This window comes from Cheilinus undulatus, linkage group 12, assembly GCF_018320785.1.
Source record: "Cheilinus undulatus linkage group 12, ASM1832078v1, whole genome shotgun sequence".
Classification (NCBI taxonomy): domain Eukaryota; kingdom Metazoa; phylum Chordata; class Actinopteri; order Labriformes; family Labridae; genus Cheilinus; species Cheilinus undulatus.
In genome coordinates this window covers 9,484,887-9,510,133 of record NC_054876.1, presented here as the reverse complement: position 1 = coordinate 9,510,133, position 25,247 = coordinate 9,484,887, and the positions used below count along the sequence as shown (strand labels likewise).

Genomic DNA, 25,247 nt, shown 5'->3' with positions numbered 1-25,247 from the left:
GAGAACACACTGTCCACTCGACACCCCCCTCACAGCTGGTGAGACCCCGCAGGCCTCTAAAGCCATAATTCAAAAATACCGCCCTGTCTCCTCCGCTCCCCGCTGTCCTGCTCCACCTGTTAACATTTTTAAGAGTGCAGTGAAGAGCACAGCAGTGACAGACACGTTTGTGTTTGCAGCCATCACTTGTTCCCATAAGGTGGAGGCCTGCATCTGCTTCTGCCCCACTGTCCTACATAGATGGACACCTGGCAGTGAGTAACGACTGAGCATGTGCAGTGGACAGAGTAAAAAGACCTAATATAGCCAGTCCTAATGCATCCACTTCTAACACCTCCCTCAAAGTTAGTTTGACTGTGGTTTGAGTTTGTGTAATGTGGCAAGAGAGGAAGTTCTCAGGCTGACATTAATATCAAAGTCTAACATAGAAAGTGTGACCAGTGTTTCCCATAGTTCGACTATACTTGGGCCGGCCATCGAGGTATATTTATGGCCACCCAGGTATATTTCCAAGCAATTTTCGTGTTTTTTTAATGTTTAGTCAATCACTATCTCCTTGCCCTAGAGACATCCACTAGTGCAGTGGTTCCCAACCTTTTTTCCTTTGAGCCCCCCCTTCTTGTACCTAAGAAAACTTGAGCCCCCGTAGGACTGACAAGAAAAAAATGGTAATGCTTTGTGGCCAAAATTAACATAAATTTTAATCATTTTTTGTGTAAATCCAAACAAAGTAGCCCTAAACACACATTATTGTACCCAAAAAAACATTACATGAATGATTTGTAAGTGTAATATCATGATTTCTGTTAATATGTGCAGATCTAATTTTAACAACCTCAGGGCAGACAGAGCCTTGTGCCCCCCCTGAGATCTCTGTCGCCCTACTAAGGGGGTCCCGGACCCCAGGTTGGGAACCAAGGCACTAGTGTACCCTCCTGTAAATGCACAGATTGAGGTGCCAGATCTTATGTTAAAAATGAAGGGTTGTGTGCTGTTGTCTCAGAGTTTTCATCAGCTTCTTGCTGCCATCATCATCCTGTACTCATGCTCTCTAGGATAATAATGGTTATTATATGCCATCTAATCAACAGGAAGCCTCCACATGCAACTCACCTGCAATTATTATTGATACTTGAATGAAACCTTTTATAGGGCAAGTGATGTTATCTAAGTGTTTTCCTCAATGTACTGCTGATGAATACTATGAAAAGGCATGGCAGGATTGGGTGATTTCCTAGTTTTAATTGCTTAAACTTTCCCCAAATTTTCCTCAGTATACGGTATTATCATCAGGTGTTTGGTGGCTGTAACAATGCTTCTTGGCAATAAATCTTACACCACTGGAAAGCCTGTTTTTTCCCTTTTAAAATGATACTCTCTCCCGCATAAAAAAGATAAGACTAAATAAAACTAAGTAAAACATGGGGCATCGAGATGGCCGAGTGGTTTAAGGTAATGCACCTTACAGAGGTGGGTTTGAGGTACCCATGTATGCGGGTGGCCCAGGTTCAAATCCGCCCTATGGCCCTCTACCTGTCTCTCCCATGTCTGTCCCCACTCTCCTTGCTGTTTTCAAGTCTATCCACTGGCCTTCCTCTATATAATCAAGGCATAAAAAAGGCCCAAAAAATAAATCTTAAAAAACTCAATAAAACATGTAGGTGGAGACTGAAATAATTAACTTCTCTGTAAAGAAGTAGTTAGCCTTTTTGCCTGCCAGGGGTTGTTCATGTTCAAACTATTAATGGCTAGGGCTGAGTGATGTGGTTAGAAAATTGATTCTCAGATATTTTTCACACCAAATTTTAGGATTATAACCCTTTACACCTCAAATAATAGCCAGAAAATTCTCATTTTTTGGGACTGAGATGTTTAATTAACCTTTTACCAAAATCAAAAAAACAGAAAAATTTCCAAAAATTTCACTTATATGTTTTCTGTCTCGCTTTGATGCATTAGGCATTTCTCGCAATTGATAATCTGCAGGAGAGCATTTTTACTTTTCATCAGATTGTATTTAAATGGTTTTAAAGGACATTATTACCTCCATCAAGGAGGTTTTGTGATCAGCAGGGTTTGTTTGTTTGTTTGTTAGTTAGTTTGTTTGTTAGCAACTTAACTCAAAAAGTTCTGGACGGATTTTGATGAAATTTTCAGGAAATGTCAGAATTGGCATAAAGAAGAACTGTTTGGATTTTGGGAGTGATCTGGATCACCGTCCGGATCCAGGAATTTTGTAAAGGACTTGTTACTATTGGGAGATAGGGCTGATGGCGGAGGTCTGCGCTCTCCGAATGCTTTTCTTGTTGATCATGTGGATTGGACAAAGGTCTCACAAAATCACCTGTCAAATATGATACAAAATGGCTTTAAAGGGTTAGGTGATTGTTTTTTTAGTTTTCTTAAAAAAAAAACTTGTTTAAGATCTCTTTTTAAACAATGAGAGATGAGGGACTGCAAAGTGAAGCAGAAAAGCTTTTTCAGCCTAGAAAGAAAATATGAGGAAGGTGATTCCCGGCTCCGTTTTACCCCATCTCTGACCTCTTCTCTTCTTTGTGTGAGGTCTGCAGCAGAGAAAGTGTTATCATATTAGGAACTGTCTGAGAGAGTGTTGAAGTCTGCCTACAGGGGAGACTGTCCATATTATAGATCAGGGTCAGGGTCAGTTTGAGTCCTGATCCTCTTAAGGGTCAAAGTGGAGCCTGGTGGCTCTTCAGTGGCTCACATTGACAGAAGCTTTCACTGTCAGCTCAGTCTGACATCATATGAACAGTCTCAGTTTGCACCCTGAGGTGTCACTCCTAGTTTTGTGTCCTTTTGTTGACCTGTTGGTGTGATCTGTAAACCCCCGAGGCCAGGAAGCTGTTTACGATTTAACACAGAAAGCCTGCACTGCATCATTATCCTCTTGAAAAACACATCATGGAGGATTTGACCACTCTCTGTTGCCATAGTCTATTATTTCAAAGCTTGGAGATAAAAACCACGGTGATTTTGCGAGTCCGCCTCGAGCGCTGTCCTGCTGCTGCTCGAGAATGTGAAACCACTTAGTGCGCTGTCTTGAAACCATTTCTCAAGACAGTCAGAAATGTTCAGAGGCATCCTGATTCCCACTTCTCTGGACTCACAGGGATAGTTGGACGTGATGCATGAACGTTTTGTATCATTTTCAAAACACTTTCCCACATGAATGCGGTGCTCTTCTTCCTGTGAAGACTTGGTTTCAGAGCTGTCTCTGGGCGGATGTTTGTACTTTTTGTTTGGATTCACAAGATGTGGACATGTTTATATGAACAGATCTTATTTTTCCATGAATAAAAACCAAACACACATTTCTGACTGTGCTTTGAAGATGTTGTAATAAAATACTCACTCTTTGTTGATTGAAATGCTGCTGGTTTGAGTTTAATTTGCATAACATTACAGGCTCTGCGGCTTTGCTGTGTTTATGTAGCTCACCTTTAAAGCCCTGGATAGATTAACAAGTACAACATTTTCTGTCTCTGTGTCATGACTGTGTCATTTCTGCTCTGCAGCAAAGGATGATGGGAGCGTGGCAGTCGCCCTGGGTTACACGTCGCACCTGGTCTTGATGATCTCGTGCTTCCTGCAGGTTCCTCTGAGGTATCCAGTCATCCACAAGGGTTCACGCTCCTCCATCAAGGACACCATCACCGACAGGCTCACGGAGAAGGAGAGAGAGTGAGTACAAACAAAACTTAAGAAAGATCAAGTCAACATTTGTCTAATCGTATACTTACTCCTTTATGACATTACCTTTTGTTTTGGGATTGCGGGTTCGTATTTTTAATCGCCAAAAGATGCAAGCAAACTCCTGCACAACATTTTAAATCATTGGTTCGACACCAAAATTTTGCTTTTTTTGTTTTTTTGTTTTTTTTTTGCAATCTAGACAGCGCTCTCTTTTCTCTTCAAGAAGCTGTTGGTTAAACTCATAACGGCAGATTGATTTTTTTTAAAAGTTTTCCTACTTTTCATACCATCCATCATTGAAATACAGAGATTATGCTGTTTAAAACATTTGATGTCTATAAGTAACAAAGGACCAGCAACCTTTGTAGATATTACAAACACATTGTCTTTCCTCCCTGCCTCATTGACTCACCTAATAATGATATGATTACCATAATAAAAACAAAAATATAGGTTTAATATTTAGTATGGGGATAAAAGCTGATTGTCTGGCTGATTGTCTTGGTGTCGACATAGTTCGGTTACGGCTCTTACCAAGGCTTTTGAGGATTCAAAGAGCACATTAAATAACCAAGGAACCTTATAAATAGAGTTTTTTTCAGAAACTAGTGTTGTAGTACTCGAGAACGTTCTTGTTCTTGAGACCGGTCTCAAGACCACATTTTGAATGTCTTGGTCTTCACTTGGACTATAGAGACTTCTCATGCCACTTTTTATCTCCTTGAGGCCGTTAAACAAACTCCAAATATTTTACAGCTTCTTTCCTTCTCTTCCCTCTCTCTGTTTTTGTATTTCTTTGTTTCATTTTGCTTGGCTTCATTGGTGTCCTTTTTTTCCCTTTGTTGGTTAGTTAGTTAATTACTAAGTTAGTTTTTGCTGTTCTTTTATTTTTTTCCAGTCCTTTTTTTGTCTGCCGAAGAGAGAGCGCAGTGATTTTCCAGAAATGTGTCATGTTTTTTCCCTTTTTTGCTCATTCCAGCAGCTGTATAATAGCACGGTATAACAAAATTAAAAGAATAGATGCATCTAAACACACTGTATGTAAAAAGGTGTTTCAATTGATCTACCTCACAGGCAAATCCAAAGAATAAACTGGAGCACATGAATCATTTAGTAGTTTAATCAGGTGCAGAGGTCGAACGTTTTGATGCGCACTGCGTCTTCATCAGAGTCAAAAATGTCAAAAAGGTTTTTGAGCTTGTTAGGAATTACAAACCCCTCAGAAATATGTTCAAAAACACATCTTTATCCCACTCTGGAGAAGGAACTGGTTTACTTTGTACCTTTACAGCATTCTGTTGTGTCTGTTGAATCAGTAACTATTGGATATTGAAAACACTATGAAATCATAGAGAAAAGAAAATAGTAAACTAAAACCTCAAACTCACCTCAGGCTTTTTGTCTGGCACATTTATGAAGGTCATGAATTTTACAGGCTTTGTCATTACAGAAAGGCAAATATAATAAAATTATTATTTTTATTTGTTATGTCCTTGTTACTAAGCAACAAGTAAATCTTTTAAAATCTCTGCTGGTCTTTTGAAATTGAGGTGTGGATATAAACGCTCAGGTATGCACCTTAAATTAATTTTGACATTCCACACATGCAGCACTGTTATGCTATAATCATCAGAGTTAATAACAGCTGTGGGTGTGCTAGAAAGCTGAAAATAGCATGCATCAGAACATCACCTAAAGGTAAGACAAACAGAAACAAGACAGCCAAAGTATCTGCTCTATAGCTACGCTACCCACAAAAAGTTGAATAAGAGTTGAAAAAAGAGAAGCAAGAGTTTTTGCAGGTGGAGGAAAAGTTTGAAACTGATTTGCTTGATCCCTCTCAGAAAAGGAACAAACCAATCAATGTCATTTTAGGAGAAAGAGACGGTAGCTACAGGGATGGTTTAGTTGAAGTGCCTGCAAGCCTGTAAACAATGGCTGCTGTTGAAGAAATGAGCATAGATGCAGCTGTAGCAGCAGTTTCATCAGACCTGGACAATTTTATGCTATTGAAAGAAGAGCAAAACAGTAACCTGAAAACTTTTCTTGTTGTAAAATGTTTTTTCCCGTCTTACAGCAGGGGCGAGACTTCAATTTACCGACTAGCTCAACTGACCCATGAAGTTTGTTGTGTTGTTTACTTCTCAGTGGTGGTGCATACTGTTTTAGTCAGATGTTTTGTTAGTCTGATTGGCCCATAATTGAACTGGCAGACACGATGATTGTCCAATCACCCTCTGAGTTTTTTTCTTTTTTAAGGTTTTACCCTTCCTAGTCATGGTCTTTAAGCTGTTGGATTTAAAATCTTTCCCATGCAGTCTGGTGTGCCCGGGTGCATAGTGGTACCATGCATAGATTGTTTTGTAACTCAGCCAGTATATAAATTTTGCTGCTGGGGTGTTCTCAATTAAAATAAAACAAAAGATGTTGAGTAGGGACATGCTGCCCACCTTTACCCAGCTCCATTGGTTGCTCTAAAAAGTTTCTGTAAGGAACAGTCACCGAATAGTAATCCACCATTTTTGTTCCATGGATGAATTTCAAAAGTGGTCTTCCTGGTTCACTTCACAAGCTAATCAAAATGCATTCTGGATGGCTGGCAGGGTGAAGGTTGGCATAATGCCCAATATGAATCTGACCTGTATTCTCTGAGGAAGAGCATTGTTTGAATAAAATAGAATAGAATAGCTTTGGCTTCATCATTTTTTTTATTGTGCTTCTAATAGAAAGAAACAACAGAATAACATACAAACTACACAGTAGTTGTATATGTGGACCTTACATTATTTGGCGGATTTCATTTTCAGGTCAGCAAAACCACTGCTCATTTACACTTTTTCTATATATTAATTTGTTAAGGTTCTCTGTTCTTTTATTACATGCTTCCTTTTATTTTTGATGTAATTTTGAAATGTTTGAGGTTCGTTGAAGTTCACTGAGCACGGACCTACCACAGAGATAAGCTCAGGTTTGGGAAGTTTGCCAGTTCATCTAACAACCTCTCTGGATACCACTATGCCTGCAGTACAGCCCAAATATGACAAACCCAGTTTAAATGTATCCATCCTATGTGCAATATCATAAAAGTGGATTCTGTGTGTGTGTGTGAACAGACGGTTTAACCCGGAGCCACACTGCAGAAATTCTAATCAAGTTTATTTACCCAATTTCTCATAAAAGATAGACTATATTGCCAAAAGTATTCACTCACACATCCAAATAATTAAAATCAGGTGTTCCAATCACTTCCATGGCCACAGGTGTAATAAAATCAAGCACCTAGGCATGCAGACTGTTTCTACAAACATTTGTGAAAGAATGGGTCGCTCTCAGGAGCTGAGTGAATTCCAGCATGGTACTGTGATAGGATGCTACCTGTGCAACAAGTCTGGTGCTGAAATTTCCTTGCTACTAAATATTCTACAGTCAACTATCAGTGGTATTATAACAAACTGGAAGTGATTGGGAACGACAGCTACTCAGCCACGAAGTGGTAGGCCACGTAAAATGATGGAGCGGTTTAGTGGATGCTGAGGCGCATAGTGCCCAGAGGTCGCCAATTTTCTGCAGAGTCAATCGCTACAGACCTTCAAACTTCATGTGGCCTTCAGATTAACTCAAGAACAGTGCGTAGAGAGCTTCATGGAATGGGTTTCCATGGCCGAGCAGCTGCATCCAAGCCATACATCATCATGTGCAATGCAAAGCATCAGATGCAGTGGTGTAAAGCACGCTGCCACTGGACTCTAGAGCAGTGGAGACGCGTTCTTTGGAGTGGCGAATCGTGCTTCTCCATCTGGCAATCTGATGGATGAGTCTGGGTTTGGTGGTTGCCAGGATAATGGTACTTGTCTGACTGAATTGTGCCAAGTGTAAAGTTTGGTGGAGGGGGGGATTATGGTGTGGGGTTGTTTTTCAGGAGCTGTGCTTGGCCCCTTAGTTCCAGTGAAAGGAACTCTGAATGCTTCAGCATACCAACAGATTCTGGACAATCCCATGCTCCCAACTTTGTGGGAACAGTTTGTGGATGGCCCCTTCCTGTTCCAACATGACTGTGCACCAGTGCACAAAGCAAGGTCCATAAAGACATGGATGAGAGAGTTTGGTGTAGATGAACTTGACTGGCCTGCACAGAGTCCTGACCTCAACCCAATAGAACACCTTTGGGATGAATTAGAGCGGAGACTGACAGTCAGACCTTCTCGTCCAATATTGGTTTGCAACCCCACAAATGCGCTTCTGGAAGAATGGTCAAAAATTCCCATAAACACACTCCTAAACCTTGTGGAAAGCCTTCTCAGAAAAGTTGAAACTGTTATAGCTGCAAAGGATGGACTGACGTCATATTAAATCCTATGGATTAAAAATGGGATGTCACTTAAGTTTATATGTGAGTCAAGGCAGGTGAGCGAATACTTTTGACAATATAGTGTATTCATAGTGTCATTGCACTCAATTTAATTGCTTGTGCTCTTTTATACCTTATAATGCAATGTTTCTCTGTAGATTGTATTTTATTGTGGCTTATATTCAGTATTATGTGTTTGTTAATCAGAATTACTAACTTAGGTTATTTGGTTTTTGCTGTTTCCAGGTTCAGTACTCAAGGATTGCACGTCTAGAGTTAATTTGTAAATCACTGCTCAGTAGCAAGTTATAATACGGACCATACAGCAGCACCGAAGCTCAGCAGCTGGATTTGGACGGATAAGAATATATTGCAAAGAAATCTCAGAATATATACTTCCTTATGCAGAGAAAACATCTGCAGCTCAGTTATGCACTTCTTCAGATTTTTTTTTATATTTCCAAGTGTAAAGAGTTATTTTTTTATGCAGCGTTTAGGTGTCCAGAGAGTTCAGGATGAATCCCTGCTGAGACTCTTAATCACAGCATCCTTCAGTATCAGCTTATTTATGACACCCTGGAGCTGTGACCGCTCCGCTTCCTATCTTCACGGCATCGTATCATTTCAGTTAAACCAAGAAATATTCATGAGTGAAAATACTTTGTTGGCACAGAGAGAAGAAAATGATAAACTAAGGCTTACCTGGGGCTTCATGTTTGGCACGTTTATGTAAGTCGTGAACGGTTCATGCGCTGTATAGAAAGGACCAGTGTGATAAAAGTATTATTTATATTTGTTATGTCCATGTTGCTCAGCAACCAGTCAGACTTTAGAAACCCCCCCGCTGTGTCCTGATTATATCACTCTTTGGACACACGTGCTCAGGTATGCACCAAAAACACATTTTAAATTCCGCATGTGACAGACCACCTTCAGCAAGGGAGAGAGCAGGGATTCTGCTGTAATCAGCAGTGTTACTAATAGCCGTGGATGTGGGTGAATGTGATTGGCCTCTTGTTGTGAGAGTTTAAAGTCTGAGTGGGTTCAAAGTCAAAGGATCAGGAGAGTAAAGATGAAAGTCCAGAGCATGCTTGTTCTCATTAGTTCTTTACATAACACTCATGTTTCTTCTTTAATGTGCAGAACTTGATATAACAGTTGATATCAGCAGAAAATTTGAGCTGCCATTGGACTTTTTTTTCACACATTTAATTTAGGGTGTTTATTTCTTAGAAATTATGAACAAATAAAGGTATTTTTGTAGCACTTGTCAGCCTTTATATGTGTAAAATGAAAACGTCTGAGGCCAGAGCGGTCTGCTGTGATCTAAATTGGCTGTAAGGAGAGAGTTGGGGGTCATTTGAAACCAGCAGAAGGCTCATTATATGAAATTATTTAAATTGGTAAGAGAAGAGAAGCAGGCCTCATGTTGACATTAAATCAGGTCATTATAAGCCTGACTGAAGCCCAGAAAGACACACCATTGTTTTGTTTTGACATGAAAGACATTTGCAAAGGGGCAGGGCAGTACCACAGAAAATTATGGTATTGATTATATTTTCTTTAGTGATAAATATCAATTTATAAAGGATTTATAATTTGATAATCCTGCAAGTTGGAGAAGTATCTCTCAGAGGTGTGAAAGTATGCAACTGTTGTGCTAAAGTAAAAGTACAGTTACTCTGGTAAATTAACTGAAGTAAAAGTGAAAGTGCTGGTCTATAAATCTACTTGAGTAAAAGTGAAGAGTATCAAATTAAAAGTTTTCCCTATTGGTTATAACAACAAGAAAATAGATTCCCAACCAGGTTGTTCAAGTGAATCACACCTTGTTAATAACACTCAAATAGAGTTAATTTGAACTCTTTAAAACTGTCTATCAGTCAGTTTTAAAGGGGGCATATTTAACCCTTTTAAAAAAAGTTTATATTGTTTTCAGAGGTCCCCAAAACATGCCTATGAAGTCTGTTGCTGAAAAAAACTCCAATATTGGATTTTTGCATGTCTAAAAACTTCTCTGTTTCAGCCCTGTTCAGGACGAGCTGTTTCTCTGTCTTTGGCCTTAAATGTTAATGAGCTGTCTGACTCCGCCCCTCTCAGGAAATGGATGTGGCTTAATGAATGTGGCTCTCCTGATACTGCTCTCAGCTGCTGGTTGAGAGGAAGATCAGGAGAGAAAGGGGGAACTTTCTTCCAAGCAGGGAGGGCCACCCAAACCTGGGGGCGGTGCTAACTCCCCACATGACATCATGGGGAGAGGGGGCAGAACTGAGAACAGCTTGTTTCAGCACACATTTTCTAGGAGAAAGAGAGAATGGATTTTTCTGGTACTTGAGGGGATTGGGGACAGGCCAGAGGCACATAATTTTGTTAGAAAAGCCTGAAAAAAATAGATTTTTGTGTAACATGTCCCCTTTAAAGTGTTAAATATTTTACAATATGACAGAGCATCAGTAACTCTTGCATCCTGATAAAGAAGATGCACTATTCATCTTTTAGGAACACCTAAAGTCACAGGAAGGAGCTCTAACTCAGTGGATAACTTCGCACATGATAAAAATGCATCTAAAAACAATAACTAAACTATCCACCTGAAACATGAGCAAAAGAACCCCACCAGGGATGACTGTTTAAACACTCTGCCCAAGGGCATGATGGGTAACTCCATAGATCAGTTGACTCTTTACATTGTTGAACTAACACTGGCACCAAATAATAATAATAATATCTTGAATTTATATAGCGCCTTTCAAGAAACCCAAGGACGCTTTACAGGAACACATAGACATCGACAAACTATGTGAGGGGTAGGATGAGTGTAAGGGGTGGTTTAGTGAAGACTGTAGGCTGTGATGAACAGGTGGTGCTCCAACACTGACAACCATTTCACTCTGAATGGAGTTAAAATTGTACTTTGGGTGTTAAAATCCTCTGAATAGTTTAACCCTGCAATATCAACTCTCCATTTCCTTCTCTGTGTGCTACTATGTAGTCAACAGAGATGGAAAAAGTATAAGAGTGCTATATGCAAGTGCTTAAAACTGACCTAAATAGAAGTAATGCTATAAAAGTACTAAAAGTACTAAAATGTACTAGAAAAAATTACAATTACCCTCCAAAAAACGACTTAGTTACAGTAATTTGAGTGGATCTTGGTGTAATTTAAAAAAGTGTATATATTGGTTAAAATAGCAGCATATGTTAACACAAAAATACAATATTTTGCATCCCTGCTGGCAGTCTTACCCAGAAAGAGTCATCCATAGAAAGATAAGCAGCCAGGTGAAAGCACATCTCAGATGGAGAGGACGCTGCTCTGTGGTTATTGTTGACATAACAGCAGCTGAAGAGGCTCACTAGGAGACACCACAACTAACAAAAAAAAAAAACAAAAACAAACCTATGGCAGTTGAACAAACACACCAATCAAGTATCACCCTTAGGTGTCCTTGAGCAAAGCCAACCTCTCCAGAAAACTTTCACCCCCCCCCCTGCAAATGTTTATGACCCCTGAGGTCCCGGCGAGTTGCAGACACACAACAAAATGATGTGTGGGTAGACGGAAAGCGACCAGCCGAGCTCTGAACGTGTACAAAAAAGCAGTGATTAAAGTGTCGGAAAGAGGCAGCCGGTGGTGATAAGTGAGGTGGCAGGGGATCCGTTTTCTCAAAGCGTGGTCAGATTAGCAAGCAGTCAGTCCGTTATAATGACAGGCACATAGGAACCTTATGCTGCTTTGGCTGCATGTTGTGCTGCAGGATCCCTGCTTGAATGGTGTTTGTTGTATTCCTCATGCTTGCAGTAATAGACATCTTTGGCTGGTACATACTTAACAACTTGAAGCCACATTTTGGGTCACATTTGCTGCAACTTGAGGCTTAGTGCAACTGATTATTTGCTCAAATAATCCTTGAAAATATCTCGAAACACTCAACTTAATAAACAAAACTCAGCTGTGCAGCTCAGCCTCCTAACAGAAGTGTTAAAACTTGTGTGTCAGTGGGTTTGAACTTGAATATGTTTCATCTTTTATATTTGGCTACTGTCTCTACAGGCTGCCTGATTTTATAGTCTGATATTTCTCCAGTCAGGACATGTGGTGATCAGAGCGGTGTTACCCTGCAGCTCTTTGGACAGACTTTAAACTGGCCAAAGAAGAAAGGTGTGGGATGTCCCGGGCCTGTTTGGCGCCTTTTTTTCAAATCATTTTTGGAATCACAGATCCACCGTCCGCCCTGTGGGAGATGTTCTGTGAAATCAGCGGGCTCCTACGCCATGTTGCGCCCACATTCAGCCCTGTATAAAGTCCAGTTCCAGTACTTCTGATTGCATGTGGGAGAACTGGAGAGATGTGATCCAGATGTCCAGTGTCTGATTGAGTCCAGAGCCCAGCCATTAAAACAGCCAGCGCTGCCTCAAATAGTCATTCCCCCAATGGATCGAGGCAAATCAGATTTTTTCTCTTTATCACCCGCTAAAGGAAAAATGGATGTAAGTGGGATTTACACATCACTGCTCCGTTTAAACACAGAGGAACTGGAAGTAGCGAATGCGAGTGCCAAGCAAGGGAGGGCAGCTTTAAGAAGGGTGCAGCCTGTGAGCTCCAAGAAAAGAGGTTATTGTTCCGGGGCTTCAGCGGTTTCATGTCTCTTAACATGTACCATGTGCACAGGAGGAGAGGGGCCACTGCACCCGGAGCACAGTGGGGCTGCAGGGCATGCTAAACATCCTGCTCAAAGACACATAATACAGGAAAACATACACGAACAAGCAGTTTGGCTTTTCTGCAGTCCACTTAAGGTGGTTAAGAATCATTAGCTGAAAAGTAATTTCCCTGAAATTCTACTTAAAATTAGCATGAAAATATGATGCAGTTAAATGCAATCTCTGTCCTGACATTTCCAACTACATAGAAAAGAAAAGACTTTGTTTTATCTGAAGAAGTTACTCTTGTTATAAAGCTTTTATTGTAAAATGTATCCTGATGAGATTTTACTTTATTTTTTTTACTTTGTTGATTTTAACTGTTGAAACTGCTATTTTTTCTAAATGTGTCTTCAATATTATTTTACCACAGTCTGTGACATTCAAACGATTTGCTAATTAAAAATAAGGTAACATGGATACTAGGACATATGTTATCTTTACCTTACTCCTTTCTCTTGTTATTTTGTCTATTTGTTTACATTAAGATGTGATGAAAAGCTTTATGTAAATTATTGCATCAAAGACAAAATAGACAAAATGTATCCTCTTTAGTTTAACATAGTGGCAATATCATAATTTCTGATATGAGTAAATATCAAACAATATTGAAAACCTGTTTTGACACCACAGCAACAAAATGGAATTCATTGGTACCAATTTTAGGTTCACTTCTTGTTTTTCTTATAACAAATGTTGGCAAACTTCCACACATTAAGTTTTTCCCTCACCTTTACTCTTGTGTTTTGAAATATATATATTTTTAAAGCTCTTGTACCTTTTCAGTGCTATCTACTATTTAATTAATGTTTTTATGTTTTTATTTTTATAGTTTTTAAAATGTGGTATGGAAAAAGAAAAGTATTGACAAATTTCAGCAATCCTTCTATATGTTCCTCCATTAGTGATTATGCCGAGGTATAGAGGAAATTGTGGTTTTAGAAGATTAAACAGACATGGACAAATTGTTCATCAAACTATTTAGAATCCAATGATAAAATTTACAGACTGCTTTTATACTTGGCTTTGTATTTGGAGACAGCAATGACACATTTACCATCTGAAAATGAAATAAAACATGATTCAGAAATATGCAGAGGAAAAAAAAGGGATGATGCATATAAGGCATCTTTTTTTTAAATTCCTTAAAGCTAAAACAAAACAATCAAGACTAATAAAAATGTCCAGATTAGTTAAATGTTTGATTTATTGTATAGAAATCCACCTGTTGCCCATTGTTAGCAAATATGATGCATGATAAACACATAATTTGAGTTCATTCTTGATTGAAAGTGGTTTTCATTCAGCCTCAGTTTTTAACTGCCTGAGAATTAAAACTAAAGCCCTTTTTCCTGCACAGGTTTTTTTTTCACTCAGGGCATACCATATTAGCACCGAACTCTGGAATGGAGAACATAGCAGCCTTGATGCAGTCAGCTGAAATATCTCACTTGCCCCCTTGTGGCTGACTATGGTATAGGGACTGTTCTCACTTTTAGATGCTAAAAACTGAATACATTTGAAATAAAATAAAATATTTTGAAATATGGTAATTAGACTCAAATGTTTCTAATTTAAGTTTATTTGAAAGTCTGCCCCCAAAGCATCCATTAAAGAAAAATCTGGCCCTTTAACAAATGCAGTTGGTGACCCCTGCTACAACAGCTCTTTGATATAAGCAGTTACTTGACCATGCAAGACAAAGTTAGAAGAATTTTAAACTGGACCCTGAATGTAATTGGGAGCCATTGTGCTATATCCTGACAAAGCCACGTGCAACTCTACTCCCATAAGCTTTGCTTGCTTGTAATTAAATCAAATACAGCTCAGATTATGTCATAGGTTTGATATTTGTAAAGACAGTATTGTCTAATTTTGTTGTTAAATTTACAACTTTGACTCCTGCTGTACTGACTTAAACAAAAGCAGATAAAACTTTTGAGTCATTGTCTTTAACTACAACATGAAATGCACTACTTTTCTGGTTTTGTTGCTATTTTAAGCTCTTACTGTTGGATTAAGTATCTAGTATGAAAATTGATAAGTTGAATATAGTGTACTGCCCTTTGCTTGACTGCGCATCACCAGACATCACAGGATTACTCGTGGTATTTAAAACAGTGTGATAAGCACGTGTTTGGTAGTGGATCAACTGCTTTATTCTCTGAAGTGATGAAGGAGATGCTCATATTTGGAGCCAGAGACCTTAAATCAATATCTATAATTGGCTCATTATTCTCTGAAGTCAACTACAAAGTCGTCCTGAGACTGGACAGACTGTTAACTTGTCTTTTGAAATTTTGTGTCCAGTCACTCAAGGACAATAGCATGACTGGTATGTTTATGATAGCTCTGCAGAAATCAAGGAGTCTCCTCTGGGTTGACAGGTTAGTTTCATATGCTGCCCTTCATCTGGGAGCCCCGCTGGTCCACCATCTGTCCATACTTCATTAAAATCAGATAACAAGAAGCATCTGTGCTGAATGGCTCTCTGAAGATACTGGAGGTGGTAAGGGGTGGCTTGGCAATCTGACAGGGTCTAAGAAAGCAGCCGAATGAGGGCAGCATTGGGATCAAAGACCAGTTTAACTACTGGGAGAATAAAATGATCATATCGTATTGCATCCTTTTGCATCATTTGTAGCCTTTTGTATTGTATCGTACTGTATTGCATCACATTGTCTCATAGCTTATTGCATTGTATCCTATTGTAGCATACCCTTTCCTATCATATTATATTGCATGGTAACTTATTACATCATATACTTCAGTATCGGGCTATATTGCATTGTGTCATAGCACATCTTATCACATCATATCCTATTGTATCCTGTCATATCATATTGCATTGTGTCTGCTACATCTTATTTTGCATCATATCCTATCCTATCGTATCATGCCGCATTGCATCGTGTTGTATCGTAATCATGCTGGTCCCGGACCCTAATGCATTAAAGTAAGTGTGATCCAGCAAATATCAGATATTTCTGCTTGAGAAATGACAATTAATGTCATAATTTATCTAGACTTTGAGAGTCATTTATCACCACATGGACTAATCCATTTTGGGATGAATTACTGCAGCATTCAAGTAAGAGTATTTATGCCTTGATGTTGGAAATAGAGCACTATTCAGTTTTGTTTTTGGTCTTTACAGTTGGCCTTCCCCTGGTAAAGGGCCCAAAGTCTCCATACTTTAGTGACACTTTTAGTGCAAAGCATACAGCTCAGCAATCTGTCATTTCACCACATAAGAATAAAGGCTCAGAAGTTTTTGCAAAATGACCACAAATGTTCACACTTTAAACAATAAACCACCAAATTTGTGCTAGTTGTTTTATAACATTATTTTAAAATGCTAACAGTACAGATAAAAGGGATAAAATAGATGTTGGAATAAACAGACTGCTCAGCAAAAGCAGATGTTAACATGCTGTGAAGACAGGTGCAAGCATGACCGCGGACTTTCATCTTTATTCTATGTCTCTGTAGCTTTGAACCAACCCAGACTATTCACTCTAACACCAAGGGGATAATCATATTCAACCACATCCACATCCATTAGCAACACTGCTGATTAGAGCAGAATATTTCTGCACGTGTGGAATGTCAGTTTGGAGGTATGGTACATACCACAGAAGAGAGTCCAAAATCTGTTATTATCATAAAACAGCAGGGGCTTTTGACTTGTTGCATGGCAACCAGAACTCAACAAATAGAAATAATAATTTATTATACTGGTCTTTCATGTAATTACAGTGCCTGCACCATTCATGACCTACATAAACTTAGCAAAGTGCCTCAGGTGAGCTAAATTCTTAGTTTATCATTTTCTTTTCAGAGTTTATGCTGTGCTTTCAGAGATTTTATGTTACTGTTAACAGGAGACAGGAGGTAAAAAGGCACGTATTCCTGTCAGTCCATGAAGAACTTTGCCCAGACATCCAGATAAGAATTGGCACATGAATGTGTAAAAACATCAATTAATGCATCTCCAAGAAGGGGTCAAGTTTAGCTTGCTTTGGTTTGGTTTGAAATTGTCTGTTTTTCCACACTATTGTGTGTAAAAGTTGGGAAGGTTACCAAAATAGCCATCCTGTACTGTCCTACTTTTTTAGCAGCCTTCTGTTGAGGTACCAAGCGCACCTGTCTGACTCTAAATGTTGGAGTTAGACACCCTGCTGGCTAACATCTCCACACACCAAGTCTGGGTACGTTTGGCTGTAGAAATGCAAGCAAAATCAGACTTCACTGTACCAAAACAAGCTGCTTGGTAAAAATGCACCAAATGACTACCAGAGGAAGGAGCCTGCTCTACCTTATGCAGCACATTTCTGTAATACCATGTACATGTGAAAAATTTACATTTTACAGTTAATGGATTTTTCTTTAAATTGTCCATTTATATTTTTACGTCACTTAAAAAAAATAGTCCAAGTTCCATCTGTTTAACTAACAGATCGCATTTTTACTTTGGCAAATACTTCAGCTTACAACCAAATTTCAAAAGAATGTGCACATTTTCTCTGCATTAGCTGCACTCTTTGTTGACTGAAAAAAAAATCACATATATTGGCAAGCTCACCTTGTCATTTTGTTAAGTCAGGATGGAAAATTTCATGCACACTTAGTATCAGCATGTTGGCACTGGCATCGTGAGCATGCCCATAAATCACTGATTATACAAGAAGTGGATGCATTGACTTGTGTAGTTTCAGAGAGTATGGTTATTAGGAGCAGGATTGAATGAAAGCAGATGAGGAAATGATCCAACTCCTGTACTGATTTATTTACACAGTAAACAGTTTTCTAATGAGTTTATGATCCCAATCACTGGTTCAAAGTCTTTTTTATTTCAGCATTTGCTTTGTTTTATAAATTATGATTTTATTTGAAATAAACCTGATGATAATGCAGGCTGTGCTTTAGGGTGAGCCTCCCCTGTGACTGATGATTCCCAATTGCCTACATATATAGCAAACGTGGGAAAATTGATTTGTTGATAGAATGACTTCAATGATTTCTGCTTTCCTTACCTGTGAACACCATGTGTTGGGAGCGATTTTCTTCTGACTTTGCACATATGTCCACTCCAACACAAGAAGGAAATAATTTGATTTTGGAGGTTATTGGTTAAAGTTCAAGATACTTAGGCCTCATGTTGATCGATTGCTTATAAATTACCACCACAGAAAAACATAGCAGGCATTCTTATTGACCCACCAGTTTACTTCCACTGTCCAGCAGTGGGAAATGTTAGGAAATAAAACTGCCAGGTTCTAGTTATTAAAAGTTGTCCAAAGATGATAAGGAGGTCTTACTACCATCTGATATTTTTTTTCAACTCCAAAGTCACATTTGACTGTCAGGAAATTCCTTGATAATCCCAGTTCTTAGTGTAGGAATCTGGTTATTTGTGAATGAATCTGTCGGTGTTAGGGCTGAACGATTTGAGAAAAAAATCAAAATTTTTTCCCCCATATTGTGATTGCAATTTCTTATGTGATTATTTTTAGATTGCTCACCTTATGTATTATTCAATAAACATAAGCAATGAATCATTCAATATTATAACCAATACAATTTAAGATAGATTAAACTAGGGATGAAAGATTTGAAAAGCAATATCTAATTGGGATTTTGGCTCATATAGCAAATTTGATATTGATTTCTATCCTATAGGGATGATAATTTTTTTGTTGTTCTCATTTTGATTGAGAAAAACATAAACACGAACTGAAAAAGTAGGATTTTATTAAACTATTCTTGAAAAAGACTCTTGTATGTATGGATAATTATTGTGTAGAGCATAAAATCTCTGCTGCAAAGAAAATTGCATCAAATCTGTATTTTCACACATTTCAGATTTGAAAATATTGCACTGTGCAGTTTAGAAAATTGCAGCAGGCCATATTGCCATTCAATCTAATTTGCTATTTAATTGCCCAGCCCTAGTCGGTGTCAAGCATTTCTATGGTCATGTATTCCTCTGCACACACTATAGGAACAAAACTGCTTCATCTGTCTTTATTTATAGTCATTTGTGGGCTGTCTCAGACCCTAAAACCAGCAAAGATTTTTTAATCCTTTAGTGAAGGCCAGCTTTTGTACAGTCTCCAAAAGGAACGTACTCTGAGACTCTGTCTTGTTAGAACAGCTCTGATCATGAAAATTGGTGCTGACCTGAGGCTGCCAGGAGGTTGAATTAACAGTTCTAATCCTGTATTTGTTTTAATCTTTTGATCCACCTTCTTTTTAAAATCCCATGTTTTGGCTGAAGCGATAGTCTTCTTTGGCCCGTGTGTTTGGCTTCTGGGTGCTCTGTAGGGTGCTGCTGGTCAGACTTAACCCTCTCCTTTATCACTGCTCATGATTAAAACAATGGAAGAAATCGTGGAGAATGAAGAAATGAGAGCTCAGGGGTTTAGAGTGGGGGTCCGAGGACTCCTGGATATTCTTAAAAGCTGTGATGAAAATCAAAATGACAGAGAGAGGAACCGCCACATCACTCAGGAGACACTTTAACAGCAGAGAGCGAGATGGTGAAACGGTTAAACCAGGGTCTTTAGTGCAGCAGCGGTCATTAAAACAGCATTCAGTGACAGATGCTCAGTGTAATCATTTCTCAGATATTGAAAATTACAGCTCCCTGTGATTTATAAAGTAACCGCTGCCATTAGAGCTCTGACAGTTGTAGGGCAGGTGTTTTTTTTTTTTACAAAGCAGGCGTAGATGATTTATGGTCCTTCGCTGTTTGAAACTTCACATTAAAGACGTTGTGAAACTCACATGGAACCCCCCTGTCCTCCTCAGTATTAAAACAGTGGTGCATGCTCTGGCCAAGCCTTGTCTCTAACATGTGAGGCAGAACTGTTGTTTGCACATTTGGAGTATTAATTAAGAATTGTAAACAGCAGAGCTAACACATGTGGAGCTCTGAGCCTGTGTGTACATTACAGCAGGTCAGCCAGTCACTGCTCCGTATTCTTCTAAAGCTCAGTAAAGCTGTGTCCGACCACCCACCTGTGCTTAATACAATGAGGAAACCAAGAGCAGTCCTCTATAGTGAAACTTATGTAAATATACACAGTCTCTGAGGAAGAACCCACTGACCCTGTTTCCTTTGTTCTCTAATAGTCAGCTTTAAACATGGCTGCCTGGGGTAAGGGTGGCCACTTTGACCATTAGAACTACAACAGTCAGACCCTACGCTGGACTCAGCATCAGCTTTTGGAATAAATAGATTACTATCAAATCTTACATATTTGATCCCTCACCCCTACCTCTTCATTTAGAGTATTTTTAAATTCATATTGAGCTCATCTTTTTCTTAATAAAGCACAATTCATATTGTTTCTGATGCCTGACCTTTCTGAATGACTATGTTTGGACATTACTAGAAGTGGGAATCTTTAGGCACCTCACGATTTGATTCGACTATATCGATCCATAGTGCTACGGTTCAGTTTTCAATTGATTATTGATGCATTTTGATGCATGTATTTTACAGTTGCACTGAACCAAAGGTAGCAGCATCCTTTCATTGTAACATTTCTGAAATTACAAACATAAAAATGTCCTTTTTCACAGATGAACAACTGGTAATCTAAATCTTGCTGTTGCATGCTGCGTGTCAGAGTTCCACCTTTTTGTTCCTGCTATTCCACAGTATTAAATATGTAAATAATGAATTATTATTGATTATTGGGCATTTATAAATCGATTCAGGATCTTCCACCTCTACATCACAATGCATCTAAGAATCAATTCTAGACATTACTGATGTCATAATACATTTCTTCTCATTCCTATTTGCCTTCTGTGTTTGTGCACTGTCCTGCAGTCTCATGCCCTTATATGGGCATAAGAGGGGCGTTCAGCTTGCAAACACATATTCCTCCATGTAAGAACACAAGTGCAGACGATTCAGCAGTTTAAGGACTCATCGTGAGCCCGACTGAGGTTTCTCTGGGAACGTTTTTAAAGAAGAAATTTGAATGCTGTGATTAAATTTCTCAGGGTATGCGGAAATGCTTTTCAGCATTATAATCTTGATGACCTGGATGTTGTCAAAGTTTTAAAGTAAAATTTCAGCCATTAAGGGTTTTATTTTACATCAGTTGAGACAGGATTTTTTTTCTGTTTTTACTGGCAGAGCTCAGTTTCCCTTTGTTGTGACCATTAGCTCTCTTCAAATTAACTCTGTGTGCATGATATTTTTCTCTGTTTACAGAAATGCCACCAAGACAAACTGAAATAATATGAAAGAATAGAAACCTGGAGGTAGCATCCTTCCTTGTGGATGGTTGTTGAAAATACTGGATGAAGTTTTAGGGACTTCAACTACTCGGTTAGTGAAGGAAGCTTTTTTGTCCAGTCAGCTGCGGCGCCATCTGTCCTAAACTAACCTAAGATCAACCTAGAAACTCACAAAGAGGTGGGTCTAAATCCCACTGATAAACAGCTACAATGTACAGATTAACAGTTGAATCAGCCATGCCCTTATTATTTATGACTTAATCCTTTTTCCTTTTAAATTCCCTTCAGAAGAACCATGTACAGTGATCTCCAGAGGCTGCCAGGGTCAACAGTTATCAGTGTTATCTTTAAAAGCAGAGCTCAGACGGCTCAGAGCTCAGAGTTCTGTAGGTGTTGTAAAACTCCGGACACTAGCTTTAGTTTTAACAAGCCTCTTTACACAAAGAAAATGAACACAGCCCTTTAACTGGAGTCTCTGGTTTGTAGTAACCTCATGTTTTGTATTTGCACAAACGCGTCCATTTAAGCGAAGGCCGTTAAAGATGTCATGTGCTGCTGACACTTGCTAGGACGCCCTGGGGTGCCGTCCAGGAAGACAGTGCTGACACTGGCTGTGGGGGATCACTCAGAGATGAAAGAATTATACATCTGACTGATATTTAAAGATCCCTCAACAGGAATAAAAGTACGGCAAAGAGTGTTTTTAAAAAGGAAATGGACAGGAAGATAGAGCATAGAACTTCCTCCTCCATCTCTCATCACGGAGCTGTGTGTTTATTGGTTGTTTCCTCCTTTTAACAGGTGCCCCTCCTCATATATATTTTGTGGTTTTCTGTGTCTAGACCCTGCAGTTAAAGAGCTGGTAGGCCGGGGGCACACATCCCCGCTCATAAAAACATGGGACTTTCCTCTCAGATGCAGCTTTTGTCTTTTTTACCAGCTCAGGGTCGATTAATTACATATTTGTGTCTGCAAACAGTCAGCACTCGCACGTCAGCTCTCCTGTGGAGAGATCCTGCAGAAGAAAAAGAAGAAGAAGAGTACATTTTTATGACAGGACTGACAGATTTACTTTTTTTTTCAATTCTCTCATCTTTGGAATTGGGGCATGCAAAGTAGGGCTGGGAAATATCCACCAATAATATTTACCTTTTGACCTGAAGATAATCAATTTTAAAATTTTTAGTCTAAATGGGGATGTTTTTAAGTATTGTACCAGTTTAATTCCACAGCCACAAAAAAAAAGTCTTAAACACCAAATGTTGGGTCATTTCTTGCTTTAATTATAACAAAATTGCAGGAAACTTTTTTATATAGCAGCTTTCAAACAAATTCAGTTGCAGTTCAAAGTGCTTTCCAGGTGTTTAAAAGTGATTGACAAAAAGGTGAAATGGTAAGAGGGTTTAGAGACTAATGCACAGCAAAATTAATTCCCTTAAACAATTAAAAAAATGGATGATTAAAAAAGAGACAGAGGGTGTTGGGGTAATGAGGTCAGTTTGGGTGATTGAACTTGCAACTTTTGGCATCCTCCAAAAAACAGGCACGTTTGATGACGGTTATGACAATTGATAATTTCTCTGTCTGTAAGAGCTCAAATTAAAAAAAAAATTCATAAGAATGGTCACTTTTAGATTTAATGTAGATATTTCAGCACACAAATTCTACATATTGTATCTTTAATAGCAATATCATCTGAAAGGAATAATCACAAGTCTGGTTCTGGGACCTCAGAATTCCATCCCTGCTTTTTGCAGATGATGTGCTTCTGCTGGCTTCCTTGGCTGGAGCCCTCCAGCAGGCATTGGGACCGTTTGCAGCTGAGTGTGAAGCTGTCGGATGACAGTCAGCACCTCTGAATTTGCCGGAATAGCGGTGTATTGCTCCCTCCAGGTGAGGAGTGAGTCCTTGCCTAAAGTGAAGGAGTTTAAGTATCCTGGGGTCTTGTTCACAAGTGAGGGCAGAAGGGAGCGTGAGATTGACAGGCAGATTGGTGCAGAATCAGCAGTACCGCGGGCATTGTGCTGGGCCATTTTGGTGGAGAGGGAGCTGAGCCAAGAGGCAAAGCTCTCAATTTACCGGTTGATCTACCTTCCAAACCCTCAACGATGGTCAGGAACTCTGGGTAATGATGGAAAGAATGAGATCACGGATACAAGTGGCCAAAATGAGTTTCCTCTGGAGAGTGGCTGGGCTAAGCCTTAGAGATAGGGAGCTCAGACATTCAGAGGGAGCTAGGAGTAGAACCGCTGCTCGTTCGCATCAAAAGGAGCTAGTTGAGGTGGTTCGGGCATCAGGATGCCTCATGGCTGCCTCCCCATGGAGGTGTTCGGGCACGTCTGCCTGGGAAGAAACCTCGGGGAAGACCCAGAATTTGTTGGAGGGATTAGGTACCCTATTTGGTCTGGGAACTCCTCTGGATCCCCCAGCAGGAGTTGGAAAAATGTTCAGCTCTAATTAGGACTCTCAAGGATTAAAAAACTCTAATGACAATAAATGTCAAGCTTTCATTAGCCAGTTGTGATTAAATTCCTTTGTTGTTGTATTTCTAAATTCCACTATTTGCATTTCAAACTGTTATTGTGTCATTTTGGATATCTGCTCTATCATTAACTAAGGGTAACTGACTCCCTTTTTGGATACAGAACAGCTTTTATCTTGAAATAAAACAAAAGTTATATTAGGATAATGACATGAACTTCACCTTGTTAAAAGGAACTTGTTATGGATTTAAAATAAAACTAAAGAGACAATAGAATAGTCAATGTTTGATAACACAAGATGCTAATGACTTCTGACTCATCCATTCAGTTGTCTTAGAGTTTTTTTTTTAAGTGAAATGAGTTTTTAAGAAGCAGTGGTGAACTTATTTTATATCACAGGACTACAGGAAGATGCTGCAGGGGCTTAGCCACAGTGTACTGAGAGGGATAAAAAAGCACTCATTTTAGATCTTAATTGCACCATGGTTAATGCACCATTGACTACAACTATAATTTGCATTAAATAAAGAATTCACTATTGCTGTAAGGTGCTGTAAAGCTTGAAAATGCACCTTGAAAGTAAGGATGTTTGTGTCTGTTCCCCTAATTGGCTAATTGCGCATTTAAATTTCATTTAACTGACTAGTCTAGAGACGAAAAAATCCCTACAAAGCAGTCAAATTCCTCACAGGGTCCTTGTGTGAGCGGTGTGATGTGAGTCTGATATACTCTCTACAGCTTGGCTAACATTAGCAGCTAGCGCCGCCTGCCTTCGTTCCTCGATGCAGATTGATATCGTGCTTTGATGTGTGGCCTCTTTCACTTCAGGTGAGTAGTTACACGTGTGTTAGACCCTCGACAGCCTACGAGCCACTTTATTTCCATTAACTACTTTAAAAAACTGCTGTTCCTACTACACACTAATCCACCGCAGAGCTTCTCATGTTTACATCCAGTGAAGTTCCAGACAGGGAGGCAGCTACAGCAGCCTCTAGTGGCAGGAGGTTCATTACAGTTTAAAAAAGCATTATAGACAGAGATTTCAAGCCTGAGTTCATAAAAAAAAAATCACTGGCAATTAGTTTAACCGACTCGTGAATCCAGTGCCAGCTAATTTGATAAACAAGTTCATCTGTTTTACCAATTAACCACATGCATCCCTACTTGAAAGTGCTAAACTTTAACCTTGTAATGGTGTGAAACCCGAACAGTTTTCTCTATCTTTTGGTTAAAAGTATAACCAAAGATCATAAAGTTTATATACTCTCTTATAGCACTGGTCATTAGAATAATGTAAATGTTACCATTTTGAAACACATGGTAATTAAGAGTATAAAACATTTTTGACAACTTCAATGATGTCAATGATGTTGTTCAATTTAGACAGTGTGTAGGAGCACATATGCAAATTTTGACAATCAAAAATGAGAAATTGCTTACTACTGCGTGTTCAGGATTTTTCTCTCTCTGTATCAGACTTGTCTCAATATTATCTGAATTTTCCTAGAATTGTATCAAACTTTATTATTCTGGTACTGTGACAACTGTTTATTTCTTTACAGAAAAAAAAAACATCTTGATATATGATGCATCACCATTCAACAACAAAAAAAATCGAGCTGTGGTTGTTTGACCTTATTGCCCAGCTTAATTGCATCGTTTTGTTCTTGCTAAATACAAGCAGATTGTTTTAGTAACTGGAGCAGTGGATAGAAGCAGAGTGGGTTAGTGCACTGATT

At 39.0% G+C, this 25,247-nt stretch overlaps 1 protein-coding gene across 1 annotated transcript in view; it reads left to right on the top strand.

The window, feature by feature from the left end:
* Positions 1–25,247, top strand: part of uvrag (UV radiation resistance associated gene) — a 198,115-nt gene that overhangs the window by 83,085 nt on the left and 89,783 nt on the right. The window contains exon 12 of the mRNA XM_041801333.1: positions 3,537–3,702. Within this exon, the coding sequence (XP_041657267.1) occupies positions 3,537–3,702 (166 nt within the window). The remainder of the gene's footprint in view (positions 1–3,536; positions 3,703–25,247) is intronic.